The following is an 11,973-nucleotide window of genomic DNA, read 5'->3' as shown; positions in this document are numbered from 1 at the left end:
TTGCCTGAATGTATGTATGTATGTACATTGCCTACATGTCTGATGCCTTCAAGAAGTCAGAAAAGGTTATTGGAATATCTGGAAACGAGAGCCAGCATATGGATGCTGAAAACTGAACCTGAATTCTCTGAACAAGCAACTGGTACTCTTAACAATTAACCATCTCTCCAGCCTAGATAACAGCAATTTAACATTTTTTTTTTTTTTTTTTTTTTTTTGGTTTTTTGAGACAGGGTTTCTTTGTGTAGCCCTGGCTGTCCTGGAACTCACTCTGTAAACCAGACTGGCCTCGAACTCAGAAATCCGCCTGCCTCTGCCTCCTGAGTGCTGGGATTAAAGGCATGCGCCACCACGCCTGGCTGTATTTAACACTCTTACAATATGCTGTACACTCTTGGCCCTTTGGCTTTTTATTTTATGTTTTGTTAGATACTATTCCCTATTGATAATGTAAAGCAGACTCGGTGGTTTTAAAATCACTACACTATGTTCAGGTTTGGAAATAATCAAAGAACATGGTAATATAGGAAACAGAAATACCAGTTTCTTTAATCCATTGAGGGTGAATTGGAGGGTGTAATTTAGGTGTGCAGTCGTGTTGGGCTTCCAGTTACTTATCAGAAATGACCTTGACTTTCTCCTTACACTTATGTAATGTCAGTGCAGACAGAAGGGAGGCCCTAACCCTTTTCCCAAAGACTGTGATCAAAAACCTTTGTTCTTTTCTTCTTAATTAAACTAACTTAGGTCCTTAGTTTAATAGGAATTTGTCTTAAACACACATGCAAGGGGAAGCTCCATTTTTTTTTTTTTTTTAAATAGTCTCCGATACTGTGGTACAAAAGTGGTGTTCATCCCAACCCTTTGTTTTTAAATTATTGGCTATAATTGTAATAAATATCTTAGGTTCATGTAATCCAAGTTCTTTCTCTCTCTTTTTTTTTTTTTTCCAAATGTGGAGGTTGTAACAATATAGTATATTTATAACTTTATAAATAATTTATTGACATGTTTTTTATATCATATGTTTTTCAGTTTGTTTTGGGCAATAAATATTTGAGCTAAACAATTTGGGCTGCAAAATATTTTTTATGGGAGTAGATAATTATGTGTGCATGTGTGTGCGTGCTTGTGTGTGTGTGTGTATTACAGCTTGAGTGTTTAGTTTTCGAGTCAGGCTTTGGCAATGTAGCCCATTGCCCTTGAACTGTAGTGATGTCCCGTCTCTGCCTACCAAGTGCTAGAGTTATATAGATGCTGATTTATTTATTTATTTATGATTTTTCGAGACAGGGTTTCTCTGTATAGCCCTGGCTGTCCTGGAACTCACTTTGTAGACCAGGCTGGCCTTGAACTCAGAAATCCACCTGCCTCTGCCTCCCGAGTATTTATTTTTTAGATATAAAGTTATAGAAGGTTATGAACTTGCATACTGAATGCTGGGAATCAGACCTGAGTCCTGCGTAGGAACACGTGCTCCTATATGCTGAGATCTCTTGAGCTCTCAGATGCTGGGCTTTGAGAGTTTTTGGTGGTATTTTTTAGGCAGATCTCTCCACACAGCCCTGGCCATCCTGAAACACACTATGTACATCAGGCTAGCCTTAAACTCAGATCTACCTGCCTCTGGCTTTGGAGTTCTGGGATAGAGGTGTGTGGCACCACACCTGGCCAGATGATACTGTTTGTTTGTTTGTTGTTTGTTTTGAAGTGATGAAATAATGCAGGCAGTGTCTTAGGATGTTTTGGAATTGTTCTAAGTATGTTCTCTCTTAAGTATAGATTCGAATTCTCAAGTCTCCACAAGAGGTAAAACCTGGTGAAAGACACTTCAATATGGCAAAAAGTTTCCCAAACGAAGAGAAGGATGCTTGGGATGTGAAGATGTTATTAGAGGTAGGTCATGTTCTGCAAAGTTCTTTTAATATTTGACACATACATGTATCTATACTAGTGAAGGAACATGGTAGAAGCCTTAATATCTTTGAGCATCTAATTAGGCACAGTGGCCCTTCTCTGGAAATGGACATGAATCATCATTATGTAGACTTTTATAATGTTTTGTACCTCAGGTCTCTGAAACTTAATCACAAGTCTTTCAGGGCAATACTTACCAAAGAACATGTATTGGCCAGCATAAATATAGCTTGAGATCTATAGAGATTTAAATTTAAACATTTTCATTCTGGTAATGAATTTGAAGAATGTTAGCATCCTTGTGTGCCTTCTTACTTTAGCGTACTGCTATAGGATTCCAGTGTCTGTACATATTATTACTGCTTTATAGTAAATTGGCTTACAGTAGTGGGATGTGTGTTAATTTCTTGTTGCTGTTGTAAGAAATGACTACAAATTTAGCAGCTTGAAACATTTGAGTGGATGTTTTGTTTTGTTTTGTTTTTTAATTTTGTAGTTTCAATGTATTGGTCCAGGTGAGTGTATATGAATTTCTTGCTTATGCACACACAAGAACAAGATTAAATTTCAAACTTGAATGCATTTAAAGGCTTTTATCATTTCTCCCCCCCAGATGGAGATGGTGTGGCATGTTTATAATACTGGTGTATGTAATTCTCTCTGCCAGCTTCCCAGAGGGAGGTTATATAGTATCTTTTTGTTTCATTTTGTAGGTGATGCTTGTTTTTCTGAGACAAGGTTTCTCTGTGTAGCCCTGATTGTCCTGGAATTTGCTCTGCAGACCAGGCTGACTTTGAGCTCAGAGATCCTCCTGCCTCTCTCTGCCTCCCTATGCTGGGATTAAAGGCCTGCATATCATTTGCTTTTGCGATAAGTCTCAGCAAATGTGTCAGCTCCAGCTGCTGTTAGTAGAGTGCCGCAGCCCGAGAGGGTCAAGCCACTGGCACTTTTTTGTCATTGCTTGGGAAACCAGAAATATGAGGTTGATTTCTCCTTAGGCCTCTCTTTAGCATCTGATGTCTTCCTTTGTGTGTGTCTGTGTCCTGATCTCATGAAGACACAGGCGATGCTGGAAATGCAGTTTTAGTGTGGCACATCCTGAGGTTGTGTTCATGTGGGCCTGGATTTGGATCCTAGCAGTGCAAACAAACGAATTAACAGGCATTTCCCCAAAGTAGCTTTCATAAGAGAACAGGTGGTTTCCTTAATCAGGGCCTGTGAATATGACCTTACTTGCTTTGGTAAAGACTCTGCCTTCAGTACAGCTGCATTCTAAGTTAGTCAGGGCCAGAGCATGAATGTATGAGCTTTGATATGACTACAGTTTGGCAAGCGTAGGGTAAGCCTGAGCAACCAGACCTCCCGAGTTCTGAGACAGCTAACCAGCCACACCTCTGCTTCCTGTGGGCCCAAATGTGCTGCTAACATTTTCTTCCCTCAGCCTCAGGTTGTGGGGATAAAATAGATTTAAATTTTTTATTTTGTTACCATAAAATTAAGAATGTGTGCTTTTTTTTTAATAAACTTATTTACAACTTTCTTGGATTATAAAAATTATTAAATTCAAATAAAAATCTTTCCCAGCCCAAATAATTAAAAATAACCCCTACACAGCACTCTTAAACTCTTGAAATACTTTGACATACTGTAGCATGGGGCTGCAGTCTTTTTTGGAATTGCGGCTGCTCGAGTCCTGGTGCATTCTCCATGGGAGAGCAGTGCTTTCATTCTGAGTAGATGAAAGGTGCCCGAGTGCTGCCCACCACCTCATGACCACTGTGCTTCCTAGCTGCCCAGTTAGGTGGGAGCCCTAGGGAAAGCATTGGTGTAACAAGCCATTGTAGGTGCTAGTGCTGAGCTGCAGCTGCTCTGTAATGTTGAGGTGCCCTTGAATTTGGAATGATGACAAGCTAATTAAGAACTCCCTCTTTTTAAAGCAATTTAGCTTTGATATAGCTGAAGAAGCATCTAAAGTCTGCCTGGCTCATCTTTTCACGTACCAGGATTTTGATATGGGAACTCTTGGATTAGCTTACGTTGGTTCTCCCAGAGCAAACAGTCATGGAGGGGTTTGTCCAAAAGGTCAGTATATCATTGCACTGCTATGACACTGAGAGACGAAAGAGAAAGCTAACTGGGTTATGTTTTAGTTCTCAGTTTAAAAGGCAGTTTTTGTCTGTTTCCTTTTTCTTTTAGCTTATTACAACCCAGCTGTGAAGAAAAACATCTATTTAAATAGTGGTCTGACTAGTACTAAAAATTATGGTAAAACCATTCTCACAAAGGTACGTTTTTGATTTTCTTTACAAACTTTATTAAAAAATAATGTGTGTACACACCACATGCACACAAGCCTCCCGACAGATACCAGAAGAGGATGTTGAAATAGCTGGAGCTGGAGTTACAGTAGACGGTTGTGAGCCCTCTGATACTCGTGCTGAGATTGAGCATTTAGCCCCTGGAAGAGCAGCAAGTGCTTTTAACCACTGAGCCAACCCTCTAGTCTCTGTTTTTGTTTTTAAACAGGACAGATTTGGAATCCATTGCATTAGTATGTTAGTTACATATTTACAGTGGTATCTTTGTAAACAGTAATGTGTACTTGGTGGATAATGCCACTGTGTGCTCTGCCCTTAAGCAGTTAAGGCACTGTTCTGTTGTTTGCTGGTCTTCATAGGCTATTAAAAGGGTATGAGTCCCTAGCCTTTGTTTGTGACCCCTTTTTCCTCAAAGATTGTTATGTCTTGTTTTGGAGTCTGGAGATATAGCTCAGTTAGTAGAATGCTGGCCTAGCATATATCATATAAAACCAAGGAGAGTGATGCACACTTACAACCCCAGCCCTTGGGAGGGTGGAGGTAGGGGGATCAACATTTCAAGATTGTTCTCAGCCAATCTAGTAAGTTCAAGGCCAGCTCAGGATACTTGAGACCTATCTCAACAAACAAAATAAAGAAAACAAAAAACCTTGTTTTTGTGTAGATAGATCTGTTTAAGTGTATTTTCCTATAAATAATAGAAAATACAGTAACCATTAGTGGCCTAAATAGGGGCTTATTTTTCTGAGTTATGGTAGCTGAGTCAGCCTTCTCCAGGTATATACTGGGACATTCAGAGTTCTCTCAGTCTGGGTCTCCCTGGTTTTCCTTTAGCTTTCTCAGCACAAGCCCTCTGTCCTCATGCTACAGTCTCAGAGGGACAAGGTGCTTCTTGTCTCTGGTAAGGAAAGCAGGAAGAGACTATAGCTTCTGTAGGTTGTCCTTCTTCCAACGCTTGTCTCCAAGCCTCACCCATTGGTTTCTGGTTATGCCTCCTCCCCGGGCACTAGTTGGCAACATGAGTGCCCATAGCACCAGGGCAGGAAGGTACCTACTTTAGCTGAATATGTTGCTGCTCAGTACAGAATTAGGGCATTTTAAAAATAAGAGAGCTGGACACGATGATGCAAACCTTTAATCTGAGCATTCAGGAGAAGGAGGCAGGTGGGTCTCTTTGAGTTTGAGGCCAGCCTGGTCTAGTGAGTTCCTGGCTAGGACTATGTAGAGACCTTGTTTCAAAAAGCCAAGTATATTTAAAATGGGGAGAGTAGGTATTGGTAGGAAAAATATTATATGATACACTGGTATGTTCACTCTGAGCTTAAAATTGACTACATGGGGCTGGAAAGCTGGGTCCACAGTTAAGACTGCTTCCTGGTCTTCATGGGGCCTTTGTTTGGTTCCCAGCACCAGGGATCCAATACCCTCTTCTAGCCTCCCCAGGCACTGGACTCACTAACATATCCACCCAGAAACTGAGGGCACATAACTAAAATCAATCATCTCTATTATTATAATTAGTATTATCATTTTGTTTATTTGCTTGTTTGTTTTTCAAGACAAGGTTTCTCTATGTGGTCCTTCCTGTCTGTCCTGGATCTTGCTCTATAGACCAGGCTGGCCTCAAACTCAGAAATCCACTGGGATCAAACGCATGTGCCACCACCACTTGGCTTTTTAGATTTTTTTCCATCCTTTGTGGAGCAGTTGGAACTCTTTAATCGAGATCCTTTTGTCCTTATGCACAGTGCTTACTTTTTGTTTGATGTGCTTATTTTGGTGAGGCAGAGTCTCACTTGACTTTGAGATTCACTTGTGTCAGTCTCCTGAGTGCTGGGTTTGCAGGCACATATCAAGAAGCCAGGTTTAAAAGTATTCCTGTGGGGCTGGAGAGATGCCTCAGTGTTTCAGAGCAATGACTGATCTTCCAGAGGTCTAGAGTTCAAGTCTCAGCAACCACATGGTGGCTCACAACCATCTGTAATGGGATCCAATGTCCTCTTCTGGTGTGTTTGAAGACAGGCACAGTGTACTCGAATACATAAAATAAATAAAAAGGATTCATTAAAAAAAAATACCCAAATTGGTTTTTAAAAAAGTGTTCTTGTGCTATTTCCTAGATGACTTTGTGTGTGTGTGGTTTTCATCCTCCACTGTGTGTCACTTGAGGTAGCCTTAATGTCCTAAGCCAGTGCAGTCCTTCTGCCTCCCAAGTACCTGGTACTGTAGGGTAGGCTGGATAGCTTGTCTGTTCTGTTTGGGGCTTAGTTAAACCAGGTATTTGATCCTAGGGTTATAGTTCCTAGCAAATTATTTGTTGCTGCTTAATGCTTTGTCTTGCTTTCCATTTGTCTTCTTGTTGTTTCCTACATAATGTTTTAATTTGTTCATTGTCCTTGACCTTTGGTTTTGGTTATAGTAGTCTCTACTTTCACATCCCCGTTCTGTGTAGCTTTGTTCTTCCATGCTTGTAGTAACTTTTTTTTTAAGATTTATTTATTTTTTTGTATATGAGTACATTATCGCTATCTTCAGACAGCCCAGAAGAGGGCATTGGATCCCATTACAGATGATTGGGAGCTACCATGTGGTTGCTGAGACTTGAGGTCTTAACCATTGAGCCATCTCTCCAGCCCCTTAACTTTTTTTTTTCAAGACAGTTTCTCCGTGTAGCCTTGGCTGTCCTGGAACTCACTCTGTAGACCAGGCTGGCCTCGAACTCAGAAATCCGCCTGCCTCTGCCTCCCGAGTGCTGAGATTAAAGGCGTGCACCAACAATGCCCGGCTTTTTTTTTTTTTTTTAATATTAAAAACTTGTATATTTTTTGTTTTACTTTAAAAGTTTTGTTGGCACCTGTCAGCTCTTGCCCTCTACCCTTGTTCTCTGTCCTCCTTATTTCTGAAGGAGGAGAAGTAAGGGTGGTATTCATTCTTGAACTGAAGCATCCTGTTACTGTTTTCTACTCCCAAGAAGTGTTAAAGGCCTCGGGACAGACAGTTGAGATGGCTCAGAGGGTGAGACAGCCTAAGCTGCATCCTGCAAGGCGTGGGTTTGAGTATCGGGAGGAGAGTTGGCACTGTTGATGGAGGATGGAAAAAGAAACCATACAGGTGTTTGGCGTCTAGCCCCCACCCCGCACCCTCTTACCTCCTCTCCCTATCTGTGCATGTGGCAGTCAGGGGTCAACTAATGAACATATTGTTTATATGTGTGCATATGTGCCCACGTGTGTTTATGGACACAGGAGCACTCATTTTTGATCTCCTGGAACTAGAGTTAACAGGCAGCTGCACCTAAACTCTGCAAGTGCAATGACACTCTTAAACACTGAGTCATATTCCACTCCAACCCTGAATTATATTTATTGAGGACAGGGAGATGGCTTAGCAGGTAGATACTGTACAGAACATCTCTGACCTCACACATTCACTGTGCTGCATGCTCCCCTGCCCCCTGCACAAATAAGTGTAAAAAGTTTTTTATGTGGGTTATATGATAGGTGTATGTGGGTATGAACCATTTATGGGAATAATAATAATTCCATTTGGTCTGAAAAATACAGCCTGGGCTCAACTGGCAAAAATAACTGATGATTACATACGTTCTTTACCTGATTCTTAAGGAAGCTGACCTGGTTACAACTCATGAATTGGGACACAATTTTGGAGCAGAACATGACCCTGATGGGCTAGCAGAATGTGCCCCAAATGAGGACCAAGGAGGAAAGTATGTTATGTATCCCATAGCTGTGAGTGGTGACCATGAGAATAATAAGGTATGTGTGTTTTGATTGTTTTCAGGGGTAGGAAAGAAGGTGATGGCCATGTTAACAGAAAGGGGGCTCAGGAAAGTATCCATCCCTAAGTGTTTCCCTAGAGGTGGAACTGCCAAATACTGAGTGCTTACAGCTGTCATTTGGAAGTTTTGTAAAGATTAATCACATGTAAGTTTGGGTCCCTATACTAGTGATTTTGTCTGAGTCCTACTTTTCAGGGTGTTTAGCTCAGCCTTAAAGATGACCCGACAGTTTTATTTACAATATGACTCATTTAATTTAGCAGTACTTCACAGTGTGCTGCCACCACCCTTCCTCCTAGTCTCCTTCCTCTTCCTCCCTCCCTTCTGTACTAGGGATTAATAAAACCCTTAATAAAACTCTTAAAAACAACTAATAAGAGCCGGACGTGGTGGTACACGGCTTTAATCCCAGCACTCGGGAGGCAGAGGCAGGTGGATTTCTGAGTTCGAGGCCAGCCTGGTCTACAGAGTGAGTTCCAGGACAGCCAGGGCTATANTGGATTTCTGAGTTCGAGGCCAGCCTGGTCTACAGAGTGAGTTCCAGGACAGCCAGGGCTATACAGAGAAACCCCGTCTCAAAACAAAACAAAACCAAAAAAAAAAAAAAAAAACCTAATAAAAATGGACAAGAAAATGGGTAAATACAGAAAACCATGAAGCCACGTGGAAGCTGGTGAAGGGCGTGAGCATCAGTGAGACTGTTGTCTCTTCATTGCATGCTTAGACGCTTCTCCAGTAGGCTATACAACACCCAGTGAGGGAAAACTCCCATGTGGCTTCCGCGTTGGATCGCTCTGGTTGTGAGGACACTGCCAGCTTGGGACTGTTTAACTTTACACTCTGCTGCAAGGGAAAGCACATGATGCTACTTCCTCTTCTGTGGAAATCCCCATGGCCTGTGAGAACCTGCTAGTGGGAGTGGAGTGTGGGTAGAACTGGTTTTTTGGGGGATGCTGAGCTGTCAGTGAAGCACAGTTGGTTTTGTCCTGCATCTATCACATTTAGTACAGATTTTCTCCTAACAGTTTAGTTTTCCCAACTCGTATCTCCCTCTCCTTATGAAAAACTACTATGCATCTTCCATGCTTTAGAGTTTTTTCAAATACTTTTTCACATGTATTTATTTGTGGATGTCATGTGTGTGCCATGACATGTGTGGAGCTCAGAGGACAGCTTTTGGGGGTCTTTCCTTTTATCTGGGGATTGTGCTTACCAGGTTTGGCAGCAGGACCTTTTTACCTGCAGAGGCCCTTAATTAATTAATTAATTAATCTCTTCCTTTCTTGTCTCCCCTCCCCTCCCTTCCCCTCCCCTCCTGACAGGGTCTCTATACTATAAAGTCCTGGCTGTCCTGGAACTTTCTGTGTAGATCCGGCTTGAATTCACAGAGATCTTCCTGCCTCTGTGTCCTGAGTACTGGGATTAAAGTTGTACACCACCCTGTCCAGTTCATGAGTTTCTTAAACATTTTTTTTAACTAGGTGAAAAGAGCTATAGGATTATAGAAATAAGGTGGTTCTTTCATTTCACTTGGACAAATAGCCCTCTCTGCTACTAAATGGGCCAACAAGCAGCTGCCCTATGGTGCTGCATGAGCTGTGAATGCTGATATTAGTGGGAAGAAAGAAGGGATGCTAAGGGCTGTGATCTCCTTGAGAAGGACACTGAAAGAAAAGCAAGGTTGTAGATAAAGGTATAAATACAAGACTAGGGTTTAGCGATGGTGGACACAAAGCCAGTGACAGCTTGGTCACTATGTGCTCAGCACACTCTACGCCCTGGAGACCCTTTGTTTGAGAGTTTAACTGCTAATGAAGAGGTATTCTTGCTGGCTGTGATGGTTTAGGTCCTCATCTAAGGTCACTAACCATTTTGACCTGTGGGGCACAGAGATGAGCTTCTTTAACCCCAGCACTCGGGAGGCAGAGGCAGGTGATGGATCAGGTAGTTCAAGGCAAATCTGGTCTAGAGAGTTCTAGGCCAGGAGTCAGGCTGTTTTGAGACCCTTGTCTTAAAACAAAAAATGAAGTAAACACTATAGCTGTTTTGTATTGGCTAGAGGGAAACAATGTTTTAGCAATCTTTCTGAAATAAGCTCGTTGACACCAAAGTCAGTAGTAAACCAAAGCCAGATAGTTCAGTTTGAATTCTTCATTTTATATTCTAGACAAGTTGTTGCCTTCCTAGTGATGCAGTCCTTTCATACAGCCCTTATGTTGTGGTGACCCCCGACCATAAAATTAATTTCATTGCTACTTCATAACTGTAATTTTGCTTTTGTTATGAATTATAATGTAAATATCTGATATGCAGGGTTACAACTCACAGGTTGAAAACCACTGTTCTAAAAGCACAGGGTGGGCTGGGCAGGCAAGCAAGGTTTTCCAGAAGCCTAGGTGGCAGTCTACAGCAGCCATTGTTTCAGCTATTCCTCCTGGTCATTCTGTTCCAGACAGCAAGTGAGGTCATGCTTAGCAATAGGTAGTACAGACAATGCTTTCAGTAAATTAGTCAGTAAATCAATGTCTGATCATTGGTCTCTTCAATTTACTTTATTTCAGTGATTTCTTACTGTGGTGTTTGCAGGTGACTGCTTGACACAGTGGTGGCACTGGTGGGGGCTGTGCAGTAGGTTTGTCTGTAGAGTAGCACTGCCTGGGAGTGCATCATCTTGGTCTTTTCCATTCTCATGGCCTTGTTTCCTTTTAAGATGTTTTCAAACTGCAGTAAACAGTCCATCTACAAGACCATAGAAAGTAAGGCTCAAGAGTGCTTCCAGGAGCGCAGCAACAAGGTGTGTGGCAACTCCAGGGTGGATGAAGGAGAGGAGTGTGACCCGGGTATTATGTACCTGAACAACGATACCTGCTGCAATAGTGACTGCACATTGAAGCCTGGTGTGCAGTGCAGGTGAGAGTGTTCCCACAGGGGCAGGGGATAGTGAAGGTCCAGGTAACAGGAGATTGCAAATGCAGGCAACTTGGCACTTTCTCTGGATAGACCAGGCTCTCCTGGAACTCAAAGAGACCAATCTACCTCCACCTCCCTAGTGTTTTAAGATTTATGTTTATTTTAAAATTAGCTTGGTGACAACTGCCTGCACTAGCTGTTCACTGGAGCTTTAAAAATATCTTTTTAAAGCCAGGCACGGTGGGGCCTACTTTGAATCCCAATACTTGAAAGGCAGGGGAGGCAGTTCTCTGTGAATGGGAGTCCAGCCTGGTCTACACAGTAAGCTCTCCAGGCCAGCCAAGGCTACACAGTGAGACTATGTGGAAAACCCAAATTTTTTTTTTTTTTTAAAAGATTTATTTATTTATTACATTTTAGTACACTGTAGCTGTCTTCAGACACTCCAGAAGAGGGCATCAGATCTTGTTACGGATGGTTGTGAGCCACCATGTGGTTGCTGGGATTTGAACTCTGGACCTTCGGAAGAACAGTCGGGTGCTCTTACCTACTGAGCCATCTCACCAGCCCCCAAAATCTTTTTAAAATAAATAAAGTTGATTTAATAAGCCTACTCATGGCTCCATCTGTTACAGTAGCAAAATATTGGAGCAATCAAAGGTAATGCTATTAGAAGACAAATAATAGAATAATGTGGAGGTGCTGTTTAATAATTAAGCAAATTCCAAATTGGAAGGTACCGACATTTCTATTTCTATGTCCCCTAAGAGACCTGTGTTTGGGTGAATAAACCATCTGTGGACCGCACCTTCTAACTTGTAGCTTCTGTTGGCAGTCGTATGGGACTCAGGCTGCTTTGTTTCTTGGCCACTGGTGCATCCCCCACATCCCCAAGTCTGAGTCTCTCTTTGTAGCTGTGGCTATCCTGGAACTCACTCTGTAGACTAAGGTGACCTCCAGCTCAGAGGACCTGCCTGCCTCTACTTCTTTTGTGTGTGTGTGTGTGTGTGTGTGTGTGTGTGTGTGTGT

At 42.0% G+C, this 11,973-nt stretch overlaps 1 protein-coding gene across 3 annotated transcripts in view; it reads left to right on the top strand.

Moving 5' to 3' along the window:
• Positions 1-11,973, top strand: part of Adam17 (ADAM metallopeptidase domain 17) — a 48,300-nt gene that overhangs the window by 28,283 nt on the left and 8,044 nt on the right. For all 3 annotated transcript variants that reach the window (XM_021201897.2, XM_029540828.1, XM_021201896.2), the window contains 5 exons: positions 1,783-1,896; positions 3,855-3,999; positions 4,114-4,202; positions 7,859-8,011; positions 10,745-10,944. In XM_021201897.2, coding sequence (XP_021057556.1) covers positions 1,783-1,896; positions 3,855-3,999; positions 4,114-4,202; positions 7,859-8,011; positions 10,745-10,944 — 701 coding nt within the window. The remainder of the gene's footprint in view (positions 1-1,782; positions 1,897-3,854; positions 4,000-4,113; positions 4,203-7,858; positions 8,012-10,744; positions 10,945-11,973) is intronic.

The sequence above is a fragment of the Mus pahari genome, chromosome 7 (assembly GCF_900095145.1).
Source record: "Mus pahari chromosome 7, PAHARI_EIJ_v1.1, whole genome shotgun sequence".
Taxonomy (NCBI): domain Eukaryota; kingdom Metazoa; phylum Chordata; class Mammalia; order Rodentia; family Muridae; genus Mus; species Mus pahari.
Note: the sequence above shows the minus strand (reverse complement) of the source record. Positions and strands in the feature narration are given on the sequence as shown.